A 26,267-nucleotide genomic window follows, 5' to 3' on the forward strand; every position below is an offset into this window, starting at 1 on the left:
GCCGGGCCGGCCGCGCGGTTGCTCCGCCGCTCAGCGCGGGAGGCCGGCGGCAGAAGTTGTGGATCGGACGGCGCCGGCGAGCAGGCCTGGGGCCGCGCCGTCCGGGCCGCGGGGACTGAGGAGGCGTCGCCAGGTTGCGGAGGTGAGTCCGGCCGGGCCGGGCCGGGCTGGGTCGGGGGCGCGGCCTGGACCCCCGCCGGAGCCCGGGCCCGGCGGGTGGCGCCTTCCGAGCGCTGGCCGGAGCCCGAGCAGGGCTGGGGGCGCCGCCTGAGAGGGGAGCGCGCGCGGACCTGGGTCATCTGGGTCACTGGGAGACCAGCCCCGGGGTGCTGCGGACGCTGGAAGCGGCCTCAGCCCCTGCTGCCCTTGAGTGCCCTTATCTTCCAGGCCTGTCCTGATCCCGCTTGCATTAGGGGATGTGCCCCCTGCTGCCCCCCCGCATCCCTGCCCACAGCGCGTCTCCGGGCACTTCCCCGGGGGCGGCGCCCTCCGGCCACCCCACACTTCCTCTTTCTCTTGGTTTGGCTCTCCGGAGACAGGGAAGTTACAGGGGGTGGCCCCTGAGAACGTTTGCCAGGCTGCTGGCCACCCCTTCTCATACTGACCAGTGAACCCTTGTGTGGTCAAGTGGCCCTGACTGGGTGGCCCGGGGGCGCGCGGGGACGGGAGTTGGGGGGAGGGGCGCTTCATGCAGGAGAGTTTGTGACCGGACTGCAGGAGACAGGGCTCCTGGGCCACCAGGCCTGGGAGGGCAGACAGGCCCAGCTGAGCCTGCACTCCTCCCTGAGCCCCTCGTCGGCCAGGTCTAGTGGGCTGTGCCATGTCCGTGACCCCCTCCGTCCCCCCAGAGACTGGGCTAGAGCAGGAAGGGGAAGTCACTGCATCCCTCCACTTCTGACTTTCTCAGATGTGAGCAGAGAGTTTCCCTGGCCTGACTCACAGAAAGAGGGCCCCAGACAGGCAGGGGGCCACACTCAGCCTGGCCTCGGGTCGGGCACATCTTACTTTCTGCTCCCAGAAGGAGCACTTCTCTCCCCTCCCTTCCGCCTCTAAAATCTCTCTGAGTTGATTCTGGGCCGACGGGCCGGTGACCTCGTGACCTCCCGAGAGCCAGGTTTAAGCCCTGCTGAGTCCAGGGCTCAGCCATAACACTGCCAGGCTGGGACCTCCGATCTCGGGTCCTGCGTCTTTGCTCTGGGTCCCCTGCCCTTCACCCAGCTCTCCGGGCCCCTGTCCCGGGTGGCTCCCTGGTAAGTCCTGCTTTCAGACGAGCAGACTGAGGCCAAGGGGCCCAGGGGGCTGCACATCCAGGTCTCCAGCCCGCGAGGCTGCCTTTGTACCTCCTGGTTCCATGGCCTGTTACATTTGCGGCAGTTGGAAAGAGTATTCTGCCCTGAAATCCCTCGAAGACCGCAGGTATCTTTTCTGGACCCACGGTGGGTGAAGAGCCCCAGGGGGTAGCCACCCACAGGCTTGCATTCGTGGCTGTTGGACACAGAGCAGCCTCTGCCTAACACCCCCCCCCCCCCATGTACCTCAGGCACGGGAGGGTGTGGTTAAACAAACTGGTTAGGCTTTTTGAAGAACCAGGAAGCCCTGGTGACTGGTCACGTGTGTCCATGAATGTCTTGGGTTGCTGCTCTCCCCCGGAGTGTGAGGCTGCAGTGAGAGGCCCACGTCAGAGTGGGGACAGGCATGGGGTGCCTTGGGTGGCTTCCTCATCAGATTTTCAAAGCCTGGGCCGGCGTCCCAAGCAAGGACACTCTGGCTCCGGGCATCCGGAACGAGCTCTGGGGTCACTCAGCCCTGGTCCTGCTCTCCCCTCCTACCTGGGCTGCCAGCACCTCCTCAGTGCTCCATTCCTCTGGTCCCGCCCTGCACCCCATTATTCAGCACCAGCACCCCGGGAATGTCCCAGAGCAGGACTGTGATCGTGTCTGTCGCCCAATCTCTTGTGCAGAGCTCCTCGGCATGGATTCAGACTCCCCCACCTTCTTCCCTTCCTGCTCTGCCGAGAACACCCAGGAAGCCTGTGCCGGGCTCCGACTCCACCTCTCGGGCCCTGTCCCTGGCTCCTTGTGCGCATGCGGGCCCTTGGTGCTCAGCGGTGTCCTGTGCACACCGAGTAGGTGCTCCCTGAGCTGCTTGCTCCCCAGCTGCTTGCTGGCAGGTAGCTCCAGGCCTCCCAGGGGAGAACAGAATGGCACCCCACAATGTTTTGGGGGATTAAGAGTGGCCTTGCTGGCTTCCACCCTCTGTGAACGAAGGTTGGGCTGCTTCCGTCTCTCAAGCTTAGAGACCTGCCCAGCCACACCCCATCATTCTGTGGGTCCCTGCAGGGTCTGAGTAGGGGTTTGGCAGATAGCTGTGTGAATGCCGCCAGGACAGGGCCGGCTGGGTGCAGGGGGCTAGGGGCCGGGGGCTGTGGGAGGACAGAGGGCTGTCCTGGCCCAGCACAGACACCCCAGGAGGGGCCGCTCGGGAAGTCAGTGACTCCGTCCCTTCCACAAGGACTAGTCTGGGTACCAGGGGTGAATTTGCAGGAGATGGGAGTGGGACACATGGTGGCTGTTCCGTGCCCTGTTTCTCTTGCTTCTGCATGCTTGAGGGGAGCTTTGTCCCCACCTCCCTGGTGGCCAGGCTGAAGGACGTGCCTGGACGGTGCTGTGAGGTAGTCAGGGAGGAGAGCGGGTGGATAGCTGCTGCCCAGCGGTGTCACGTGTGTCTGTCCAGAGGAGGCCTTCACTGCAGCCCCTACCCACCCCTGCTGTCACAGCCCGGACCTGAGGCGGAGGGGGTTCGTTCTGGAGCTCCATCTCCCAGCATCCACACTTCTCCAAAACGTTGCCCTTTGCAATTAAATTCACCTTGAACTCCAGGACCGTCTGCCCTGGCCTGATAGTCCCCTCCCTCCACTTAACAGGGAGGTGGTACGGTCTGGAACCCTGCCGTTCGGGAACAGTGGCTGCAGGGAGGCCTGAGCTCCTGGGACCTAGGTAGGCTGCACGGCTCCCCAACTCCCCGACTCACCTTCTTCCTCCCTTAAAGTGAGCTTCAGGCTGTGAGGCCAGAGGCTACCAGACCTCCCTAGCCAAGGAAGGCGCCCCAAGTGAGGGGGTACATCTGGTGCTTTTTCTTTCCCTGTAGAACATATCATCTGACATTAAACAATATTGAACCTGTGAACTAAGAAACTGAGACCCTGAGAACGTCCCTGTTCCTCTGACAACAGCGTTTTGGAATGTGTACCCTTTCTCATGATGCACAGCTGAGGTGGTGTAAGCCTCCACAGACTCAAGGATGCTCAGTGACCCCGCTCCCCTCCGTGCAGGCAGCCCCGAGACCCCTGTGCGTGAGTGCGTCTGTCTGGAGAGGGCCTCCTCTCCTCTTCCCGGTTACTGGCTGCCTGTTTCCCTGTGACGAGCAGAGGTGCTCCATGTGCCCCGGCGCCAGGACCTGACTGATGTGGACAAGTCCAGAAATGCCGACGAGCGTGACCGCCATCCTGTAGTTCCCTCAGGCGGCAGCTCCTGGTCCCGAGGGCAAGGGTTTGGGACAGAGTATGGTTCCTTTCAAGTTTGGTAACAGGAAGTGCTAGGTACCCTTTTGGGGCCCACGACCTTCACCCTGCACCTGGCTCTCTGAGCTCAGCAGGCTGGTGACATCACCTCCCAGGGCACAGTGGCCTGCGAAGCAGGTGGGGGAGACCGGCCTTGTGTTTGCCTAAGGGCAACAGAGGGCTGGTGGAGGAGGCCACAGCGAGGCGGAGTCTGGGCCCTTCTGGCCTGAAGGACCGAGCAGGCCGCCAGTGCCCTCCCCACCACGGTCATCCTGTACCAAGGAGCACAGAGCTGCACACGGTTGCCCCGTCGGTGGGTAGAGTGGCCGGTGGTGCTGGGGTCTGAGTCCAGGTGAATCTCCGTAGCTGGCAGGCTGCTGGCCTGGAGCCCTGCCCACTTGGGCACCTTTCTCTGGCAGCCCCTGTCCCCTGAGGACTCAGGATCTTCAACAGCCCCATCTGCCACCCTGGCTGGCCCATGGAGTTGAGGGGTCTTGAAGCAGGCAGCAAGGGGCTGGTGAGCCACGCAGCTGTCCTGGAGCCCCTAGCCTTCTCTGGGTAAGGGACAGATGGAGCTTCTAAAGGGACCTAGTCCCTCAGCCACCAACCTTGGAAGCATTGTCCTGCTCCCTGGCACGTCAGGGTCTAGCACAGCAGGGGAATCCATCAATTTGCTGCAATGACAAATAAATACATAAATCAATGTCCCATATTTATGACTGCGCAGGACCCAACTTTTGGCCCTAGTACTCTTTAAAAAATATGTCGAGACAACTCCATGATCATACTTAAAAATAGAGACCTCTGAGACCCTTTCTGGACGCTGCCCCTAAAATTGCAAGTGCTTCTTCAGGGATGAGGTGTCCACCAGGCTCCCATCTGGACGTTTTCCTCAGGGAACCGTCCGGACGGCATACAGCCTGGACAGTGAGGGTTGTTCCTCATCCAGGCCCACGTGCCCAGGGTAAGACAGCCTTCGTGTGACCCTGGCCCGGGGTGAGAGGCAGAGCCTGGACGGAGTGGACTCTGGCTCATGCTGATAAGCCTGGGGGTGGGTGTGCAGGCCCAGGGCCAGAGTCCAGAACCTTCCAGGAAAGGGAGTGCCCTCCGGGTGGATGTACCGCCAGCAAGCCTGCTGTCACGGAGCCTTCCCTCTGCGTGGAGGGTCTGGCACCTGAAGCGCTGGGAGGGCCCCGTCCCAAGGGCTGTGGGTGCGTCTGGGCCACAGGGCTCGTGTGCAGTGCAGGCAACCCCTCGCCCTGCCCAGAGAGAGCTTGGCTCTCGGGGCCACCTTGCATCAGGGCGTGCTGCAGGGAACCCCTACTGGCCTGGTGGTCCAGCCCCGACTCCGGCACCCTGGCGGGATGGGCCTTGAGGGAGAGTGCTGTCCTGTCAGTCCTGGGGTACAGGGAGGTCAAAGTCTGGCTCTCCCCAGGGCGGGTCCGGCCCGATTGCACTCAGGCTGTGGGGGTGCTGAATGACCGGTTTCGTGTCTGCTGGGTGCGATTCTGGGCTTCAGCAGGGTGGCTGCTCCCCCACGTCCCTCCACCCCTGCCAGCAGGCCGCTCCCCGCCGTGCCCCCTCCATTCTCCCCCCCCCAGCAAGCTGCTCCCCCCATGCCTCCCTGTGCCCCCCTCCCCCGTGCCCCCCCAGCAGGCTGCTCCCCCTGTGCCCACCCCCGTGGGCCTGTCCTGGGGCTGACCTCAGGTGGCCTGTCAGGGTTGCTGTGGTTCTCACCATTATTGCGGGACTGGGAGGTACATGTAGACTTGCTCCCTGGGACACCTGGGTGGGGGTGTTGTGGAGCTGGGACACAAAGTTCGCCTTCTCACCCGGGGAGAACTAGCACAACTCGGGGAGCATGTGCAGCGTGGACATAGTCGTGGTGCTGCGTGTGTGGGGAGGGGCTTGGGCGAGGAGTGTGCATACAGAAAGAGGCATCGTTAGGCAGCATACAGCTGTGTGGAACCCGGGTCGTTGTCACACGGGACTAAGGGACCCAGGAGCACAGGACACAGTGGGCCGTAAACACCCCGATTGGCTCCTGGGGTGTGACCCATACTGTGTATTCACCCCCCCCCCCCAACCGTGGCTTTTACTTGCCCGTAGGCTTCTCAGTTTACAAGTCATGGTGACCCCTGCGGGGTGGGTGGCCCCTGCTGGGTGTCACCTGGGTGAACTCTCACTTGGCGGAAGCAGCTCACCTGACCCCTGCACCTCAGCACTCCACCCCTACCCTCCCCGCCCTGCGCCTGCTGAAGTCTCAGTGCTCACCCTCTCAGAGGGCCCACAGGGGCAGGGGAGGTGGGTGGGGGGACGGAGTAGTCCTCATCTAGCCCTTCTTGTGCTGGTCCCTCTGGGCGGGTCGTGCCCTGCCAGGCGCACGCCTCACCCCCCGCTGGGGGACAGGCCGCTCAGCCCCTGCTGGTCAGCACCTCAGAACGGAGACTGCAGCCCTATCTCCGGGCTTCCATGAGGCCGGATCTAGGCCGCTGCCCCGTTTAAATCTAGGGCAGCGGCTCCCGAACAAGGCCGAGGGGACCCGGGTGGTTTGTCAGGCTGCGGGCAGGGCTTTGCCCTCGGCGCCACGTTGCCAACCAAGCACGCTGCCCTTTGCGCGTCGCAGGAGTCTGGCGCCACCACCGTGTGCGCTCTGGCTTCCCCCCAGAGACGAGATGTTCATCGCGCTTGTCCTAAGGCACGGCAGCGGAAGGGGCGCCCTTCACGCACAGGGTTTGAGTGTTGTCGCTTGCCTGGCCCACGCGGGCACCTGACAGGTGTTTGCTGAATGAGCGAAGATGCAGGAGGTGTGGATGTGTGGCCCGTGTCCACTCTTTAGCCTGGGTGAGGGCTTTGCCCACCCAGCAGGCCCTGCAGGAGAGGAGGGCAGCGTGATGCCCGTCACCTGGGGTCGGGGTGTGCTCTGCCCCACAGGAGGCCCTCCCCCGGGTTTCGTCTTAAGGGGCAGGGCCTGTGGAACAGGGTGTGGAAATGTCCCCGTGCCTGGTTGTTCTGGCGCGGAGCCAGCGTGAGAGTCCGGGACTGACCAGCCTCCCTGGCGGAATTTCCTGCACGTCACCCCGCGCAGGTGGCACTCTCGGGTTAGCACGGGGCTGGTGGCCATTCCCCAGGGGGCCTCACTCTACCAGGGCCCTCCTTCGTGGGGTGTCACTACCCCCAGTGGGGCCAAGACGGGGGATGGGATGCAGGGTGCCGTCCTCCCTGGTGGTCCCAGAGAGGCCCTCTGGAGCCAGCTGCTCTCTGGGGAGCATTTCCCCTTGCAGGGCACCCCTTGTCTTGAGCCCCTGGGGAGAGGGACCCTGTGCTGCCTCTGCCCTCCCAGGAGACGCTGGGCTGCTACCACATAGCCCACCCCAGATGGGGCCTGAAGGGTCCCAGTTCCCCGAAGACATGTCAGGAGGCTGGTGCTCAGGGAGCCACGTGCAGGGCTCCCTGAGCGACCGGGACAGGCCTAAGCGTTCACCGCCCTGCCGCCGAAGACCTGTTCTGGGCCTTACTGAGGAGCCGGTGGGTCCTCGACGGTGCTTCGGTGCTTCGGACAGCACGCCCAGCCTGTGCGAGGCCCTTGAGACCTCTTCCTTCCCGGCAGAGTCACATCCCCCTGGGAAGCCTGGGGCCACACCCTCACTCTGCTTGGGGGCTGGTTTCTCCTCAGCTCTGCCTGCCTCGGGTGCGTGTGGTGCTGGCACTGACTCAGGGCAGGTGGCACAGTCCACCCCCCCGCCGGCCCTCTGCTCTCCCGGGGGGCACAGGCAGAGCTCTTGGTCAGGGACCCCCCCCCAGCCCTGGAGCCAAGCCTGAGCGTCTGCGGTCCCTCCAGTGCATATGGCCCCACCTCAGGCCCCTCTGCCCCGGATTTGGCTGTGAAAGGTGGGTCAGAAATACTCGGGCCCTTCCTAGGAGGGGCTCCCGCGTGGACTGGAGTCCAGGGGGCTGTTCTGATTGTTCGGGGTCTGACTCGAGCTCGTCTCGTCCACACGAAGGGGCGCCATCACAGCGGAGTCCGAGGATCTCGCCTGGAATCGTATCACTAGCTCACACGTGGTTTTACCTCAATTTCACGCCGACGCAGGGACAGTTAGGACGTGTCGGGTTACATAAGATGCATCTTTCAGAGTCCTTCCATGTGTTTTACCTTCCTCAAACGGCTGCCGGGCGACTGGAAAGGGCATCTGTGTCTTGTGCGGCCCCTGTGGGTCAGTGCCCGCAGACATTCCTTCATGGATGGGGCGGGATGGTGTCGGTGTTGCAGGCCACGGGGTCTCTGCCTCCCAGAATCTGCTCTGGCGGTGCCCCGTGGGGAGGCCCGAGTGGTGGGGGCTGGCGCTGCTCTGTCCCACCCACGTCCCCATCCCTCCAAGGCAAGGCTGTGCACAGGACCCGGGTGATCTGGCTGGAGCTCTCATGGGGCAGGGGACCCAAACTTCTCCCGGCCCTGGCCTCCAGAGCCGCGTATGTGCTGCTGGTCACTCTCGGCTTGGGGAGCCTCTGGCCCCACCCACGTACCTTGTCCCCGTGGCCCTCTAGAGCCTGGGCGCCCACTGGCCTGCGCTGCACAGAGGCCTCCCCCGGTCCCACCCCAGCCGCCGGCCCCCTGGGGGCTGGGCTCCTTGACCCCAAGCCTCATTGGAACTTGCCTTGTTTGGAACAAGCCTCGAGGTCTCTCCCTCGTCCCATGGGGCGTCAGACAGCCTCCCCTGAGTGCAGGCCGTCTCTGCCAGAGTCCCCTTGTCTTCCTGGGCCCTTGGGGTCCATCTGGCCTGGGAGGCTCACCTCAGGAAGGCTCCACAGAAGCAGGTGGATCGAGTCTGCTTGCCTCTACCAGGCCACATGGGTCCTTGGTGCCCCCTCCCGAAGGCCGTCCCTCGGGCTGCCCAGCTCCACTGCGCACACTTCCTCGCTCCTCTGCTTTCCGCCTGATGCCCCTCAGGCCTTGTCTCTACAATAAAGCGTGATCCTGTGACTTCTTTCTCCCTGAGAGTGGGGCCCTCTGAAGACCACGTGCCCAACCCCCCCCCCCCCCCGGGGGCAGGTGATGGGCTGTGGTCGGTCGTCAGGAGCAGAGCAGGGGCGCTGGTGGCGGGTTGGGGGTCCTGGGTCCCCGAGGTCGCTTGTGCCCCGGGGAGCCTCCCCAGGCTTTGGCGGTTCATTCCCGTGAGTCATGCTGTTTCTCCTCTTTCTCTTTATTCTCTCTGTGTTTATTTCTGTCGTGTGACTGACCAGCCCGGCCGCCCTGTCTCCGGCGTGGGCGCTGTCCTCCCTCCATGCTCCACCTCACCTGCTGCCGGCCGCGTGTGACCAGGCCCGGGTCTCAGCGCGGCCGCCACCGCGGGGGCCATGGGGAGCTCCGCCTCCTCGCTGGCCACCGAGACCGAGTCGGACCACGGCTTCCCCGGGGGACCGCCTTACCCTGGGCCCCCTGCAGCAGCCGGCTGGTGTAGGAGCGGCCCCGGGGGGCCTGTCTGGGGTGGTGCCCTGGTCACCCGGCAGCACCCGTCCCCGCGTCCCCGGGCCCGAAGGTAAGAGGGTGGGGAGGGGAGGGCCCAGGGGGCGGGAGTGCTGTTGTGTCAGAGTGACCCTTCCTGGGCAGAGGGCGGGGGGGTGGGGGGGTCCTGTTTCTGAGAATTCTCTGGCAAGTCGCTTCCCCCACAAGGCCTGAGACTTGAGAGGCTCTTGGAGAAAACCTGGGGCGCCAGCCCTCCCCCCACACGTGCAGCGTGGGTCTGGGCCTGGCTGGCTGGTGTAGTTGGGACAGGGACTGTGTGGTCTGCTTGCCAGGTACAGGGCTTGCTCTGCTGCTCCTCCTGCCGTGGTGCCCCTGCCCAGGCAGGCCTTCACGTGCCAGCCCAAGCCAGCTGCGGGCACGACTGGGCTCCGCCCAGGTTTCTCCGCCGAGGCCGCCCATTGAGTCACCTGGGTACCCTTCCCCAGGAGTTCTGGGGTGACTGGTGGGGAGCAGCCTGGGCGCTGTGCCCACTGCTCAGGTCTCGGCGGGGACTGGGCTCAGATGGCCCACCCCTGACTTTGGCCCCTCCTGTGGCCCCGCTGGAGAGGGGAGCCTCGTGCTCAGCAGGCACTCAGGGTACCTCCAGTGGTAGCCCCTGCTCTCTTGTGACTCCCGCCGGTGGCGGCACACCTTCCCTCAGGCACCTGCCATGCTGCGTGCGCTTGGCCGTCACTTCCTGTGGACGCAGCTCACTCTGCAGGACAGTCTTCTGGTGTCTGGACCCCAGGCCTGTTCTGGGGTCACCGGCTAGGTGGATAGTAGACAGGGTCCTGACGGATATCCCTTCTGGAATGGCATTGGAGGCCCCTGCAGGGTGCTGGAGAAGTGAGCCCAGCCGGTGGCAGCATCTGGCCATCTTACCTAAGTTACCCCGGTGGCAGGAGGCACTGGGCCTGGTGGCCCAGTGAGCGACAGGAGGAGTTTCCTCTGTTCCCTCGTCACGGTATTGGTGACGCACGGGTAGACATCTGTGTGTCTCTACTTGCGTGCCCTCAAATTCACCCCCTTGTAAGCGTGCAGCTGCCTGGCTTTGGACGTCCATAGAGTTGTGCGCCCAGGTCTCTGAGCCCCCGGGGACCCTGCCCATTTGCCACCCTTCCCCGGGCAGCCATCCTGCCTCCTGCCTGTAGATTTGCCTTTTCGAGAAATTTCATACCAGTGGAATCATATAACTTTTGCATCTGGCTTCTGTCACCGAGTGTAACTTCCTCAGGGTCTGTCCACGTGACAGTGGGTGTCAGGGCTTCATTCCTTTTTGTGGCTGAATAATAAATACCCCCTTGTACGGACGGACCCTGTTCTGTTGTATCCGTTTCTCAGTTAACAGATACTTGGTCGTTTCCACTTGGTTTTCACGGATCGTGTAGCCGTGAGCATTCACGTACAAGCGTTTGTGCAGACACACGTTTTCCTTTCTCTTGGGCGGGGACCCAGGGGTACAGCTGCCGAGGGTCACTGTAAGTTTGCCCGACTTCCTGAGACAGCGCCAGCCTGTGTTCCACAGCGCTGTACCGTTGCGCATCCCTACCAGTGACGGTGGGGAGGGTTCTAGCTTCTCCCCGCCCTGGCCAACACTTGTGACCATCTGCCTGGTTGAATCCAGACACCCTGGCGGGTGCGGGGCACTATCCCCATGTGGTTTGGTTTGCATCTTCCCGACCGATGACGTGGGGCATCTCCCCGTGTGACCCGTCTGTCCACACGCTTTTCACAAATGCCCACTTCCTTCCTTCCTGGGGGTAATTCCTTACTGGGTCCTGGGGCGGGGGCTGGCCGAAAGGAGCAGCAGGCCAGGTGTGGGCCCTGCACACCACACCCCAGCGTGCTGAGGGACACGTGTGACCGTCAGACTTTGGATCCTGGCGCACGCTGCCGAACCGAGTCAAACTTTTTCATTCTGGCCTCCTGCCAGGCTCTTCCCCTGGGCTGGGGCACCGGCGGCTCCTCCTGTTGCCCCCTGCAGCCAGCCAGACCCGGGGCAGTCGCTGTGTGCCCTTGCGAGCAGCAGGCGAAGCAGGAGGAGTTGACAGACGCCCCGACTGCGGATGAGAAACGGTCGGGGGGAGCTGCACCAGGCAGATGGCCGGAAATGGGGCAGAAAGGCAGGTGCCCACGCCCAACCACCCCTCAGGACCCTTCCCCACATGCACACCTGGACGCACGCACACACACATTGGGCGCTCTGCCAGTCTGGAGGGCGCCCTTCACTGAAGAGCCTCCGTGCCTGGGCATGCTGTCTCCTTGGCCGGGACCGTCCCATTGCACTGGCTTCCCTGTAACCCACCGCCAGGCCTTGGGAGCTACTCACCTTAATCCATAAGCGGTGGCCGAGGGCATCGTCGCCTGCAAGCCCTGGGAACACAGAAATGAGGAGGATGACCCCAGAGGAGGGCACCTAGGCCTGCCTCGAGACCTCGGGTCGAGGGTTCTGTGGTCACGGCCAGTGGGGCATCCAGACCTTTTGGCGTGGCCTGCCCAGGACCCTAACAGCCTCAGGTCTGGCAGCTTCACTGAGGGCCTCGAGTGTGGACACCACTTACCACTCTCAACTGTCTGGGGAGGAAAGGCATCCCCCCAGGGCTGTGCTGCACCCTGCGCTGATGACCACTAGCGTCCGTGTTCCTGCAAACGTGCGTGTCCTGGGTACTAGGGGGAGCTTACAGTGTGCCCCCAGAGGAACTCCGTAGCCTCCCTTTTGAATTGGAACCGGGTGCCGGTGACTCCCGGAAGACTGAGGGCACGGTGGGCATTTGGAGTTGGGATTTTTCTGGACAAGTGCCTCAGTTTCCCATTGACTTGGCCTTCTGTTGTAAGGAGTAACTCAAGTCTTTCCATGGGCAGCTGGCTCCTCCCAAGACACAACTCAGCCCGTGTCCTGAACTGTGTGGTGTCGTGGCGCTCGGGTGCGCTTTGTGTTGGAGTCTGGCTTGGCTCTGGGTCCCGACGCCGTTGCTTCCTCCCAGGCTGTTTGGGCGCTCTGGGCGCTCTGGCCTCTCTGAGTGTCTTGTGAGCCCTCAGCTCCTACCCGGGCCCTGTGTCACATCGGGGCGACCTGGGGTTCTGGGGTTCTGGGGTTGTGGAGTTGGAGGTGACCTGAGGGAGGTGAGGGCCAGGGGCCTCTGGTCAGCAGGTCACTGACCTCTGAGCCACTTCTCAGCCTGCCCAGTGACCCCGAGATGTGGGCTGCAGGGGTCAGTGAGGGAGCGCAGTGCCCTCACCACTGCCTGTCCTGGGAACCCCTGTGCCACTGCCGCCATCCCCAGGGCCGCCCCTGCACAGGGCTAAATTTGAGTTTCGGGCACTACTTTGATTTAACCCTTTCTGAACCCCAGACAGAACCTTCTGGTGTGCTTTGTCCACCACGATGGCTACAAAACCTGCCGTGTGCCGCCAGTGTCCCCAAGTGCTGGCCAGGACCAACAGACACCATACCTCAAGTTTAGCTGGGCCCAGGTGGGAGACTGGCCAGCTGGCAGATTAGGAGGGCAAACGGGAATTGGGCCCCCTCCCTCCTCATGCTGTCCTTGCTTAGAGCATCTGGGACCCCCAGAGCCCTGGATCCAAGGGCAGATGTGTCCTAGAACAGGTGTCATCTCCCCTTCCTGCACCGGGGCCAGGGGCTTTTCTTTGGAGACCCCGCTCCGGAGTGGACGGTCTCCAGAGTGTCACATTAGCTCTGGTGGCCCCCGCGACCAAGCCAGGTGAGGTGTGCGGGGTGAGTGACCGTGCCCTGATCCTGGAGCTGGGGTGAAAGCAGCCTAGGACTTAACCCATGCTTGTGTGCGTGTCTCTGGGCACACACTGTGACCCACACCCTGACTGTGGACCCTTCTCTGAGTGGGGAACAGTGTGGGGGAGGGCCCAGTGGTCTCCAGGAAGATTTCTTAGGCTTTTTGTAGCACGGAAGCCAAGGCCAAAGCTCGTGTGCCCCTCTCTGCTGGTGCTGAGTGCCTGTACTGAGCCCAGCCTGGCACCCATTCACCCCACCGCCCGTCTGTCTGCTTGGGCACTGCCATCTGTGGGCAAGGCTGTGTTGGCTCCTGAGCCTCGGCCACACAGGCTGGGAAGGTGGCTTCACAGAGTTTGCTCTGGGCCCTGAGAAACTTTCCTGTTGCTTGGGGGTTTTTTTTGTTGTTTTGTTTTGTTTTTTTTTGTGTTTTTTTGAAGAGGCAACTTTTCTTTCTTCCTGAACCAAAAGGTTTTGGCATAAACAGCATCAGAAGCACGGGCTTCATGCCTTGTAAAGAACAATTGATTTTTCCGCCAGGCAGAAGAGCTACAATCGGTGAGGAGACTGTGTGTCATGGAGTGTAGACACCCCCTTGCACCCAGATTAGCCCTTGAGAAGCAGGTCGAAGGGCTCTCTCCGCCCCCAGGCATTGACCCATCTGAGGCGGCAGAGGAGTGGGGAGAACCCGCCCCCCCCCTTACCCCCGCACTGCCCTCCAGCGCTACTAGACCCATACACGCACATGCCACAGCCCAGCCGCTGGGAGGTGCTGTGTCCTCTGTGGCCACTACACCTGGCATCTGGGGCACACGGCCGTGCCTGCAGGCTGCCCCCTCGGGACGAGGGACAGGGGCTCCAGGCAGGGTGCGGTGCACTGTGAGTGTTGCCAGCTCTGCAGCCACCTGTCCTGGGAGGGGCACGGGATCCCTCGGGTCTGGGCACTGCCAGCACTTCGGGATAAGCTGCTGGTGGAAGGGGCTCTCCCCTTTCTCCCGCCTCCTTTGACCTTGAACACCTCCCCCGGGATGCCCCTGGGCTGGGCAGCTCCCCACCACAACCCCACGGGACTGCCAGCTGTGGGTGGGCCTCACCGGGCGTGGCCCCCGCAGCTTGGGCACGTGCCACGGGAGGGCAGGTTCGCACGGTGCCGTGGGGCCAGGCAGGGCGGGCCTGCGGTGGTGTGGGTTGGTAGTGAGCAGGTGAGTGGGCAGTGCCCAGCCCCTCAGGATACAGCCTGCCCCTCCCTTGACCCAGCGGGTGAGCCTGGACCACTGCTAGGCTGTTTTTTGCAGTCAGATGTCTGCCCAGGGTCCCCAGAGAGACCAAAGAAGTAGCTGGGCTGGGGGAGCCAGCCTTTGGCCCTGAGTGGGCGTGACCCCCAGTCACTTAGGCCCTCCCCTTGAGTTCTTTTTTTTTTTTTTTGAGATGAAATTCATACAATATCAAGTAACCATTTCAGAGTGAATGACCAGTGGCATTTAGTACATTCACACTGTGTGTGCCCATCACCTCTACCCAGTCCCCGGACTTCATCACCTCGGTGCTCCTTAAGAAGCTGTCCCCAGCCCTTGGGGGCCACCACACTTCTTACTGCCTCTGGGTCTCCCGTCGTGAAGATTTCCTGTAAATGGACTCCTACAACGTGCGGTCTTTTGTGCTTTTGTGTTTGTTTTCTCTCACTTAGCTCCACGTGTTCACGGTTCATCCACATTGCTGCCTATGTCGGAATTTCATTCTTAGGGCCGAATAACAGTGCACAGTTCGTTTACCTGTTTATTCACTGACGGGCCTTTGAGTTGTTTCCACCTTTGACTGTGGTGAATAGATCTGCTCTGAGCATGTGTGTGCGTGCTGGGGTACCAGTTTTCATTTGTTGGGGGTGCACACCCAGGAGAGGAATTGCTGGGTCAGGTGGCAGTTGTCACGTGCTGAGGGCCGCCTCCGCACTCCCGCTGGCGATGCGGCGACAGGTTCTCTCTTCTCCGGTGCCCGTGGGTCCTTGTTGTCGTCTGCACTGTGCATTCCGGCCAGCCATCATGGTGCCTCTCGGGGGCTTTGGTTTGCCTTTTCCTGGTGGCCAGTGATGTTGAGCATCTTCCCACAGGCTTCCACAGCCACTGGTGTGTCCTCTTTGGAGAAATGTCCGTTCACATCCTTTGACCATTTTTAAAACAGATTTTTTGTTGTTATTCAGTTATAGGAGTTATTTATATTTCCTGGATGCAAAACCCTTGTCAGACACGTTTGCAAATATTCTCTCTCGTTTTATGAGTGATCTTTTCACTTGTCCAGCTGTGCCCTTTGAAGCATGGAAGCTGTTCATTCTAAGTCCGATTTTCCCCTTATTGGCCTGTGCTTTTAGTGTCGTAACTGGCCCATTGTCAAATTCAAGGTCACAGAATTTATCTTTTTTTCTTTCTTTATTTTATTTTTTATTTAAGTAGGCATTATGCCCAGTGTGGGGCTCAAACTCACAACCCTGAGATCAGAAGTTGGATGTTCTACTGACTGAGCCAGCCAGGCGCCCCTCAGGGTCCCAAAAATTTACTTGGGTTTTTTTTGTAGGAGTTTTATAGTTCTCACTCCTACATTTAGGTCATTGATCCGTTTGGAGTTACTGGTGTGAGGTAAGGGCCCAATTTCACTGTTTAGTGCTTAGATCCTGCTCTCCCAGCACCATTTGTTGAAAAGACTGCCCTCAACCTGAGCGGCCTTGGCACCCTTATCTAAAATCATTTGACGAGGGGTGCTCAGCTGGCTCAGTTGGCAGAGCATGTGACCCTTGATCTCAGGGTCGTGAGTTTAAGCCCCACATTGTGTGTGGAGCCTACTTAAAAAATAAGAGAAGTTTTGACCATATGTGTGAGGGTGCTTTCCAGACCGCTCACTTCTGTCCTGTTGGTCACACAGACCATATGTAGATACAGGCTTTGTCCTTGTCTTGAGTTCTTTTGCAAGACTGTTTTGGCCAGTTGAGGGGAGGGGGGTGTCCTTGCAGTTTGATATGAATTGTAGAATCAGGTTTTTCCATTCCTGCAAAAAAGAAAAGAAAAAGGGGATTTCGATTGGGCTTGCATTGAATCTGATTTTATCAATCACTTGGGAATTACTGTCATTGTAACCGTATGAAGTCTTACGGTCGAGGGGATGTCTTTCCATTCCTTCATGTCTTCTGTGATTTCTTTCAGTGACGTTTTGTACTTTGCAAGGTACGAGTCTCTCCTCCTTAAATGTATCCTTAGATATTTCATTGTCTTGGATGAAGTGGTATTGCTCTCCTAAGCTCTTGCTGGCCTAGAAACCCAGCTGACGCTTGTGTGTCAGTCTTGTGCCCTGTAACGTTGCTGAATTCATTTATCAGCTCTGGTGGTTTCTCTTTTTAATGTTTATTTATTTTTAAGAGAGAGAGCGCGCGCATGAGCAGGGGAGGGGCGGGGGCGGGGGTGGGGGGGTGCAGGTGGCAGAGGATCCCAGGCAGTGTGAGGCAAGATCGGAGCTGAAGGTACGGAGCTGAAGTCGGTCACTCAACCAACTCAACCACCCAGGCGCCCCAACTCTAGTATATTTTTTGTGGATTCTTGGGATTTCTGCAAATGGAGGTAGTGTTACTTCTTCCTTTCCAGTTGGATGCCTCTTAACTCTTTTTCCTGCCTAACTGCTCTGGTTGAGACTCGAGTACAATGCTGACCAGCAGTGCTGAGCCCCTGGTCTTGGGAGGAAAGCACTCAGTGTGTCACCTCTGGGTGTGATGTTCGCTGTAGATTTTTGAGGATGCCGTTTTTCCCGTCCAGGAAGTTCACTCATACTCTCTCCTGGAACTGGCTAAAGACTGCCTGCCTCCCCAGCAGAGCGCCGTGGCCACTAGGGTAGCGTGTCTTGACCCCATTGCTCTGTCCCCACAGGTCTGCCCCTCCAGAAGGGGTCTGAGGACAGACCTGTGAGGTCCCTTGGAGGCCTTGAGGGCTCCTGACTCCTCAGAATCCTCGAGCCCCTCATAGGCTGCGCTCTTGGGGCCGATGTCTGTTACAGCCCAGAAGGACACAGACCCTGCGGCTCAACCCCTTTGTCCCAGGTGGACACTCGGGCCTGCACTGATCAGGACCTTCCCTTGCAGCCACACGCACTCTCCTGGGTCCATGGCCGCGACTGGGGAGTGGTCCTGTGCGCGCTGCACCTTCCTGAACCCAGCCGGACAGCGCCAGTGCTCCATCTGTGAGGCCCCCCGGCACAAGCCTGACCTCGACCACATCCTCCGGCTCAGCGTGGAGGAGCAGAAATGGCCCTGCGCCCGCTGCACATTCCGGAACTTCCTGGGCAAGGAGACCTGCGAGGTGTGCGGCTTTGCCCCAGAGCCTGTGCCTGGCACGTCCCTGCTGCCCATCATCAATGGGGTCCTGGCGGAGCCCAGGGGCAGCTGCAAGGAGGAAGCCGGCCCCGTGCGGACGGTGGGGCTGGCGGCCTCAGAGCCAGCTCGGGGGCGGCCCGAGGAGGAGGAGGAGGAGGAGGAGGAGGAAGAGGAGTTAGAGGAGGAGGAGCAGGAGAGGGCAGCAGAGCCTGGGAGTGGCTGGGCCTGCCAGCGATGCACACTGCACAACACGCCGGTGGCCAGCTCCTGCTCGGCCTGCGGAGGCCCCCGGAAACTCTCGCTGCCCAGAATCCCTCCCGAGGCCCTGGTGGTCCCCGAAATCGTGGCCCCCGCCGGCTTCCACGTCATACCTGCCCCACCCCAGCCCGGGGAAGGCACCGAAGCTGACCCTCCCTCTGCCACCGACCAGGAGCCCCACCGGGCGCCGTCCTTCAGTCCTTTCTCGCCCACCCTGCAGAACAACCCTGTGCCTCGCAGCCGCCGCGAGGTTCCCCCCCAGCTGCAGCCACTGGTGCCTGAGGCCACCCAGCCCTCACCCACTGCCGGCTCCAAGGGGCCCCCTCAGGGCCCAGGGCGGACCGCAGCCGGGGCCTCCCGCTTGGCAGAGCTGCTGTCAAGCAAAAGGCTGAGCATGCTGGAGGAGGAGGCCACTGAGGGTGGCTCTGCGCCGCACCGGTGTGGCTCCTGCTCTGTGCCCGGCCCCGCGAGCCCTGCCCGCTGCGAGGCCTGCGGTGCTGTGCCGGGCAGCGACGTCATTGACCTGGCTGGAGACACTGTGCGCTACAAGCCAGCCAGCCCCTCCAGCCCCGACTTCACCACCTGGTCATGCGCCAAGTGCACACTTCGGAACCCCACGGCAGCCCCCAGATGCACCGCGTGCGGCTGCTCCAAGCTGCATGGCTTCCAGGAGCACGGTGAGCCCCCCACCCGCTGCCCTGACTGCAGCGCCGAGAAGTCCGGTCCCTGCTCAGCCCACAAGGCCAGCTGCCCGGTTCTCGTGGGGCCGCCCGAGCGCCCAGGCCAATGGGCCTGCCCTGCCTGCACTCTGCTCAACACGCCCAGGGCCAAGCACTGTGCCGCCTGTCACACGCCCCAGCTCCTGGTGGCCCAGCGCCGGGGCGTCGCGCCCCTGAGGCGCAGGGAGAGCATGCACGTGGAGAAGCGGCGGCAGACCGATGAGGGCGAGGCCAAGGCCCTCTGGGAAAACATCGTGGCCTTCTGCCGGGAGGTGAGCGCCCTGCTGATGGTGGCCCCGCTCCGGGTCTGGCACTCTGCTTCCACAGACGTCTCCTCTTTGTGGCTCCCCCCTCCCCCCCCCGCCCGTCCCCCGACCAAGGTGTCTGCGCCTTCTGTCCTTTCTGGGTGGTCCTCCTCTGGCCGGAGGGACAGCACCAGCACTCTCTTCCCCAAGCTCTGTGCACCAGCCTGGTCTCCTACCCCTTGCCCTTTGATCCTGTCTACGCATGAGGGTCTGTACTCCTGACCCTTCTCAGCTGTGATTTCCCGTAGATGGTGAAGCCACGGGGAGGTGGGGACACAGGGGCAGGCTTCTTGCCACAGGCAGGCCTGGTGCCTCCTCCAGCCAGGGAGACCCTGCGGAAACTCGGGGTTGGGACACTTCCTCACTCTCTTCTGCCCTTGTAGCTGTGGGGGTCCTGAGTCCAGGGGAGCATTGCCCCCCGCGTCACTTGGAGGGACTGTCTGTCCCCCCTCAGGTTGCTGCCCCCATCACTGCCAGCAGCCCACCCTGACGACCTGTCTGGGGGTTTGTGCCCTGGCTTCCCCATCCCAGGTTCTCCGCACCCCCATGCCTGCCATCCCTGTAACTTCCAGGCTGGGGATGTGCAGTGTCCCCCGTGTCCACATGGCGTGGTGTGGCTCACACAAAGCCTTGGCCAGGACCTCCAGATCGGTCAGGGTGGCTGCACATACCCACCCTCTCGCTTCTGGGGCTCAGGCAGCATTTTCAGGGTGCTGGCTCTGGCCTCAGCCAGGAGGAGACTGAGTGTGAGGCCATGGCCCTTGCAGAACAGTGTGAACTTCGTGGATGACAGCTTCCCCCCTGGGCCCAAGTCTGTGGGCTTCCCCGCGGGTGACAGCGTCCAGCAGCGTGTGCGGCAGTGGCTGCGGCCCCACGAGATCAACTGCTCCGTCTCCAGGGACCACAACGCCTCGTGGTCCGTGTTCCACACTCTCCGGCCCTCGGACATCCTGCAGGGGCTGCTGGGGAACTGCTGGTGAGCGGGGCGCCCACAGGGGGCTGGGCGGCGGAAGGCCCAGTGTGCTCACAGCAAGGCCCTGGTTCCGTACAGGTTCCTGAGCGCTCTGGCCGTGCTGGCCGAGCGGCCTGACCTGGTCGAGCGGGTGATGGTCACACGCAGCCTGTGTGCAGAGGGCGCCTACCAGGTGCGGCTCTGCAAGGACGGCACGTGGACGACAGTGCTGGTGGACGACATGCTACCCTGCGACGAGGCCGGCTTCCTCCTCTTCTCCCAGGTGGCGGGACGGGGCGGGCCTGGGGCGGGCATCATGGGTCTCGGCGGGCGCCAGGCCTCTCGACTCCAGCCCCTCCCTGTAGGCTCAGCGGAAGCAGCTGTGGGTGGCGCTCATCGAGAAGGCGCTGGCCAAGCTGCACGGCTCCTACTTCGCCCTCCAGGCGGGGCGCGCCATCGAAGGCCTGGCCACGCTCACCGGTGCCCCCTGTGAGAGCCTGGCGCTGCAGGTCAGCTCCACTAACCCCCGCGAGGAGCCCGTTGACACTGACCTCATCTGGGCCAAAATGCTGAGTTCTAAGGAGGCTGGGTAAGAGGGGCGGGCGCTGTGGCGGTCAGCGGCGTTGGGAGGAGAGGCGAGACAAGGGGACGGCCAGGCCGGGGCCTGGAGCGGTGGGAGAACCGGGACACGCGCCCTCGGCCCACACCCTGCATCTCAAGTTCGCCAGCATCTCTTACGGCAGGCAGGATGCTGCCCATTGGCCTGACCTGGAAGGCCTCATCCTGAGTTGGGCCTCTGGTGACTGCCAGGGCCCACTCGGAGCCACATGGAGAGAGCGCCCCACGGAGGCACCTGGTGGGAGTGGGGTTTCCCTTCTAAGACCTGGCACGCGCTGGCCAGTGTGTCTGTGGGAAGGGCTCAGAACCTTAGGCCTGGGAGAGACGGCTTATGAGTGCCAAGACCTTGTGCTCTCGGCTGATAGTGGGCAGTATTGCTGCCCTCCGAGGGCCACAGCCCGGAGCCGGCAGGACAGCCAGCCTCAGGAGGCTTGTGGGGACTGGAGCCCAAAGCCTCTGAGCTCCTGGACCACAGTGGAGGGGGCTGGGCCAGCAATTTCCCGAGTCCCCTGTGTCTCATGAGGGTCCCCCAGGCAGGACCCCCCTCCCCCCACCCCTGCTACCTTCCGCTCTCCCCCTATCCCCCCACCCACTGGGGGGCAGGGCCAGCAGAGAGGCTCCTGCTTACTAAGGAAGGGCCCCCAGTCACGGAGGCTGCTCTGCCCGTGCAGGTTCCTCATGGGTGCCTCCTGTGGTGGGGGTAACATGAAGGTGGACGATGCCACGTACGAGAGCCTGGGCCTGCGTCCCCGCCACGCCTACTCCATTCTAGATGTCCGGGACGTCCAGGGCTCCAGGTAGGGGCCGGGTGGATGTGTGGTGGAGGTGGTGGGGGCACGGCCATGGCCCTCAGCCCTGTGGTCCGCAGGCTCCTGCGTCTCCGGAACCCGTGGGGCCGCTTCTCCTGGAACGGCAGCTGGTCAGATGAGTGGCCGCACTGGCCAGGGCACCTGCGCAGCGAGCTCATGCCACATGGGAGCAGCGAAGGCGTCTTCTGGATGGAGTACAGCGACTTCATCAGGTACCCAGATGCTGCAGGCAGGCCCCATGGCAGCCCCTGTGCTCCAGCCACCTTCACCTTACTCACCTGATCTCTCTGCCCCAGTTGACCCATTGTGTGGTGCCCTGCCCTGGGGACCCCACCTGCCCTTCCCGACAGCTTGAGCGGGGAGCGGGGTGGGGGGGGGGGGGGCATTCCAGAATCCAGCTCAGCACAGGATCAGTGAGGGAGGGGCTTGTATTGCCAGGGCTGGGCCTCCTCCTCCTCCTCCCCCCTTCATCATGCTCAGGGCTGGGGACCCCTGGTGGTGTCCAGGGGCAACAGGCCGGGACCAGGGCTTCCCGACCCTGGTCCCAGGAGATGCCCTGGGGCAGGGAATGGAGAGGGTGCAGAAGTGCCTGCACCCGAGCGCAGCAGAGCTGTCCTCTCGCTGCCCAGGTACTTCGACTCCGTGGACATCTGCAAGGTGCACTCGGACTGGCAGGAGGCGCGTGTGCAGGGCTGCTTCCCCAGCTCTGCCAGCGGGCCCGTGGGGGTGACTGCTCTCACGGTGCTGGAGCGCGCGTCCCTGGAGTTTGCCCTCTTCCAGGAAGGCAGCAGGTGGGCGGGGCCCTGGGCTGGCGGTGGGCGGGGCTGGCGGTGGGCGGGGCGACTCCCCTGACCGCAGCCCCACCTCTGGCCGCAGGCGAGCCGACTCGGGGGACAGCCACTTGCTGGACCTGTGCGTGTTGGTGTTCCGCGCGTCCTTCGGCAGCGGTGGCCGCCTGAGCCTGGGCCGCCTGCTGGCCCACAGCAAGCGCGCGGTCAAGAAGTTTGTGAACTGCGACGTGATGCTGGAGCCCGGCGAGTACGCTGTGGTGTGCTGTGCCTTCAACCACTGGAGCCCCGCCGCGCCGGGACCCCCAGCCGGCTCGCAGGGTAAGTCCCACCCCGCCGCCCCCCACCCGCAGGGAGGGCCGCGCTGTGCCCCCCCGCCTCCCCCACTCACGCCCCCAACTCCCGCCCCCCCACAGCCTCCAGCCCCTCGGCGGGAGTCCCGCGCTGCGCCCCGCAGCCGCCCGGCCACGTGCTGGCCGTGTACAGCTCCAGGCTGGTCATGGTGGAGCCCGTGGAGGCCCAGCCGACCACGCTGGCCGACGCCATCATTCTGCTCACCGAGAGCCGGGGCGAGCGGCACGAGGTGGGCCGGCGGGCGGGGTCCTGGGTGGGGGGAGGAGGGGAGGCCCCGTCCCAGCCCACTCTGTACTGTCTGCTGTCCAGGGACGCGAGGGCATGACCTGCTACTACCTGACGCACGGCTGGGCAGGGCTCATCGTGGTAGTGGAGAACCGGCATCCCAAGTCCTACTTGCACGTGCAGTGTGACTGCTCCGACAGCTTCAACGTGGTGTCCACGCGCGGCAGCCTGCGCACCCAGGACAGCGTGCCCCCCCTGCACAGGTGGGCACCGCCCGGCCCCCAGCTGCTTCCTCGACCCCGCCCCCTGCCCACCCCGCTTCCTCTGCCTTCACTGGCCCCTTCCCCGGGTGGGCACCGGCCCCACCCCTCACCCCACCCCACCCACCCCCATCCTCACCGGCCCCCTCCCCCAGGCAGGTCCTGGTGATCCTGTCCCAGCTGGAGGGCAACGCAGGCTTCTCCATCACCCACCGCCTGGCACACCGCAAAGCCGCCCAGGCTTTCCTCAGTGACTGGACGGCCTCCAGGGGCACCCACAGCCCCCCTCTCACGCCAGAAGTCGCTGGCCTGCATGGCCCCCGGCCTCTGTGACCACCCCACCTTCCCAGCCCCCACGTGCACTTTATGAGGGAGACCCCAACAGAGGCCGCTTGAACCAGAATCTCAGGACCCCGCCCAGGGAGCCACTAGCTGCAGTAGCTTCCCCTAGGCCTTCTTCCCTGCCCCTTCTTCCTGCCCAGGGCCTCCCAGCTACCAAGCAGAATACCTCGAACCTGCCTCTGGCACAAGGGGCCTGTACGCCAGCCCCTCTGACCGGCCACCTCCAGGTCGGGTTCAGACTGCCAGGGCCAAACCAAGGTGAGGCTTCTCTTCCCTGGGGGCCTGGGGCCTCCTGCCTGGGTGAGGCAGCCAGGGGCCCTGTTCCTAGAACCAGATCTGGGCAGGTCAGAAGCCAGGACCCCAGGGTGAGAGCGGGGATCGCTCCCGTGTAGGGGTCAGAGACTGGGACTCCAGGCTGAGCAGGGACCACCCTCCTCTGTGGGGGTGAGGACAGGGACCACCCCTCATGGGACATGAGATCAGGAGCCTTCTCGCCTCAGCTTACCCCCAGAGCACATTTCCCTGCCCTCCAGCCCCCACAAGGCAAGCAGGGGTCCTTGGAGTCCCAGCAGTGTGTCCCGGGAGGCAGGTGCCTGGCGACCGTGGGCTCAGGGCCAGGGATGGGGAAGGTCCCAGCTGCCCCTCTGGCGACACTATGCAATTCCTGGAGCGCCTGCCAGGATCGAAGCCATGCCCCGGGGGCTGGAGGTCAGGGCCTCCCGGTCGGGGTCCAGCCAGGCCCAGGTCCCGCCCTGCTGTTTGGTGTCCGCATCCCTGGCAGGCTCCCTGTCTAGGCACATGTAGGGCCCGGCGGCCCCTCTCTGCTCCTCCCCCACCTCAGAAGCCCGGGGAGCTGAGCCGCCGCTTGGCCACCCGGCCGTCCTCCCTTGAGGTTGCTGTCAGGCCAGAGAGCTGCAGTTGCCCGCAGACATCTGAGGCCAGCTTCCTGGGGGCCCCACCCGGCCTCGGTGTCCTGCAGCTCCCAGTCAGTGGGCAGCCCTGGGGGCCTTTTACACCTGGAGAAACACCGGGAGGCAGTCCACTCCCCTTTTACTCTGAGCTGTGAATATTTTTAACCCTGTATATATGGCCAGCTCTTCTGACACAGAGACTATTTTACCAATTGTCAGTCCCCATCCCTGTAGGATGGCTCTCCATGGGTGTTTCCAGACTCAGGCTCCAATGGACCAAATAAAAATGTTTTGTTTTGTAACGACGCCTGCTCGTCTGTCTGCTGCCCCTGCCAGGGTCCCTGGCCCCTCCCCTCCCTGTGCAGGCAGGGCTGTGCCAAGGGGCACCAGCCTGCCCGGTGGCAGCACCTCACTTGAGGGGGGCTTGCCAGCTGCCTGCACGTCGGAAGGGCTGGGGCTGGGGGTCCGGGCAGGGCAGAGGCTTGGGGCAGACCTTGGGCCTGCCACGGTCAGCAGGCGGATCCCACGCATACAGCACACCCTGCCACCATCAGTAGACCGGTCCCCACGCACACAGGACAGTACTTTTCCCTGTGGAATCTGCTTCCAGGGGTCCCGTCTGAACCCGTCAGGCTCGTTAGGCGGGAGCAGATGGAGTGAGGGGCTGCACCGGGAGAAAAGTTTCCGTCTGGGACGGCAGCTGTCCTGCTCCTGCTCGGCCCCCGCCAGCCCACGTCCCCTCCTGCGCATCCTGGGAGGCCCCATCCCCGTGTCTCAGGTGGCGTGCCGAGTGGCTCACCGGGCTGCAGTTTGCACAGCGGGGGCCGCCCCCCCCCACACACACCCAGAGGCTGCGGTGGGGGGGGGGGCTGCACAGGCCGGTGCTCGGGCGGGTGTAAGAGGCCTGTCACAGGCCAGCCTATCGAATGTGAAAGCAATTAAAGCCACCAGCAGTGTTCGCTCCGGGCGGGCCTCGGGCAGCGGGGCAGCTGCCACAACACATCTCACGGGCGCCCTGCTCCACCGCGGCTGCGCCGGCCACGCTGGGCCTCGTCCTGCGGGGCGGGGGCCCAGGCGCGTCCACCTTGAGTTGGCACGGGGCTGGCCCTGTGACCCCTGGGGTGTCCCAGCGTCCTGGGCCACGTCCCTCCCTGGGACAACCCAGGAAGCAAGACGTGAGGACAGTGGGCTCCTGACATCCTTGGGTCCCGCCAGGCCGCAGTCTCCACACGAGGCCAGGGTTGGGGGGGCTGCTGTGTGCCCACCCCCTCCCCTAGAACCCCAGTGTGCACGGGAGGAGGCTCTAGCAGGGAGGGGGTGGTAGAAAGAGGAGCCACGTGGCCCCAGCCTAAAAGGGCACACGTTGTCTGGGAAGGAGTTGGGGGACCCCATAGTCCAGACCCTTAGTTTTGATTCAGGAGCTCACAGGAGGTGCTGGAAGGGGGTCGAGGTGGGCGCTTGGCCAGGATCAGGGGGCTCCTGGGGTGTGGACTTAGCCACCAAGCCCTTGGCCGTGGCTGGCCTCACCTGGACCCCAGGGCCACCAAAATGGGGAGCGGGCGCAAGGCCAGAGGCCGTCCCCCTTCTGTTGGGTCCCGGCTCCCCACCTCGGCCCACTGCCTCCTGTGTCTCCCACCCTCTGGCCGCTGAAGCTGCTGGTCCTGGGCCCTCCTCCCCATCTCTGCTTGCCAGGTTGGCCTTGGGCCTCCCACAGCCCTCTCTCCTGGCCTCCCGGCCAGGCCACCTCACTGCCCACACGGCCACGGCGGCCTTCTCCAGGCGGGCGGTGGTGTGTTCTCACTTGTGAAGCGTCCCTGTCAGAAGCACTTAGTGTACAAATTAGCCGCGGCCTCCCGCCTCCCTCTGCACGGCTGTGGGCGCCGGGCTGACAGGGCCGAGGCTCCGGGCGCTCTCCCGCCTGCCCCGGGCGCCCACACAGCCCGCGTGCACCTCTGGCCGCCCGCCCACGACTGAGCAGGAGGGCTGTTCCTTGCCAACCAGCCAGGGGTCCTCCCGGGGCCCCCGACCCTGACCTGGCCAGGGAGAGGGGTGGGGGGACCGCAACAGGGCAGGGCATTCGGCAAGATCCCGGGGGTCCCACGCTCAAGGCCCAGCACTTGGACCTACCCCAGAGTTGCAGGTCCAGTGTTGAGAGCCTTGGGGGGGACCTAGAGCCGGCACAGAGGCTCGGCAGCCCCCACCTGCCCCTCCTGTTGGCTGGCCTGCCACTCAGGCAGGGAAAATCATGTGTGACAGGCCCAGGAAGGCCGGGCCCGGGGGGCCGCGGAGCGACGCACACAGCTCCTCTTCCAACATATGGCTGCTGTCGGCCCCAGGCGCTGCTCGGCCGACGCCGGCTTGGGAGCGGGTGGGGGCTCCGGAGGCCCGAACCTCTCATCCCACCCGTCTGGCCACACTGCTCCCTCGGAGATCGGAAAGGCCCCTGCCTTAGCTCACATGCCTCCCGTGACAGGGAGATCACTCCTGCTGGACCTCTTCCCTGTGCCCCCAGGGAGTGTCCAGGAGCCCCCCTCCCCCTTCCCGGCAGCCCGAGGCACACCGCCA

General features: G+C 63.4%; 1 protein-coding gene across 4 annotated transcripts; it reads left to right on the plus strand.

Moving 5' to 3' along the window:
• On the plus strand, positions 1–24,004 carry CAPN15 (calpain 15). 4 transcript variants are annotated; one of them, XM_027043750.2, is made up of 13 exons: positions 3–142; positions 8,804–9,099; positions 16,931–18,410; positions 19,211–19,419; positions 19,495–19,678; positions 19,761–19,984; positions 20,685–20,810; positions 20,882–21,034; positions 21,452–21,613; positions 21,699–21,931; positions 22,027–22,193; positions 22,274–22,452; positions 22,605–24,004. In XM_027043750.2, the coding sequence occupies exons 2-13, from the start codon at positions 8,918–8,920 to the stop codon at positions 22,780–22,782; spliced, it is 3,477 nt and encodes a 1,158-aa protein (XP_026899551.1). In that variant the 5' UTR covers positions 3–142; positions 8,804–8,917; the 3' UTR covers positions 22,783–24,004. The 4 variants fall into 4 exon arrangements, 3 of the variants coding, with proteins under 3 accessions (XP_026899553.1, XP_026899551.1, XP_026899552.1); XM_027043751.2 differs by having other exon boundaries at positions 22,609–22,752; XM_027043752.2 differs by lacking the exon at positions 8,804–9,099 and having other exon boundaries at positions 1–142.
• Positions 24,005–26,267: the final 2,263 nt, after the last annotated feature.

The sequence above is a fragment of the Acinonyx jubatus genome, chromosome E3 (genome assembly GCF_027475565.1).
Source record: "Acinonyx jubatus isolate Ajub_Pintada_27869175 chromosome E3, VMU_Ajub_asm_v1.0, whole genome shotgun sequence".
Classification (NCBI taxonomy): domain Eukaryota; kingdom Metazoa; phylum Chordata; class Mammalia; order Carnivora; family Felidae; genus Acinonyx; species Acinonyx jubatus.

Excerpts from the sequence above, each read along its gene's own strand:
- CAPN15 (XM_027043750.2), top strand. The coding sequence starts at position 8,918 with ATGGGGAGCTCCGCCTCCTCGCTGGCCACCGAGACCGAGTCGGACCAC. Across the intron at positions 18,411-19,210 it reads TCGTGGCCTTCTGCCGGGAG|AACAGTGTGAACTTCGTGGA; the intron begins GTGAGCGCCCTG and ends TGGCCCTTGCAG. Across the intron at positions 21,932-22,026 it reads ACCCCCAGCCGGCTCGCAGG|CCTCCAGCCCCTCGGCGGGA; the intron begins GTAAGTCCCACC and ends GCCCCCCCACAG.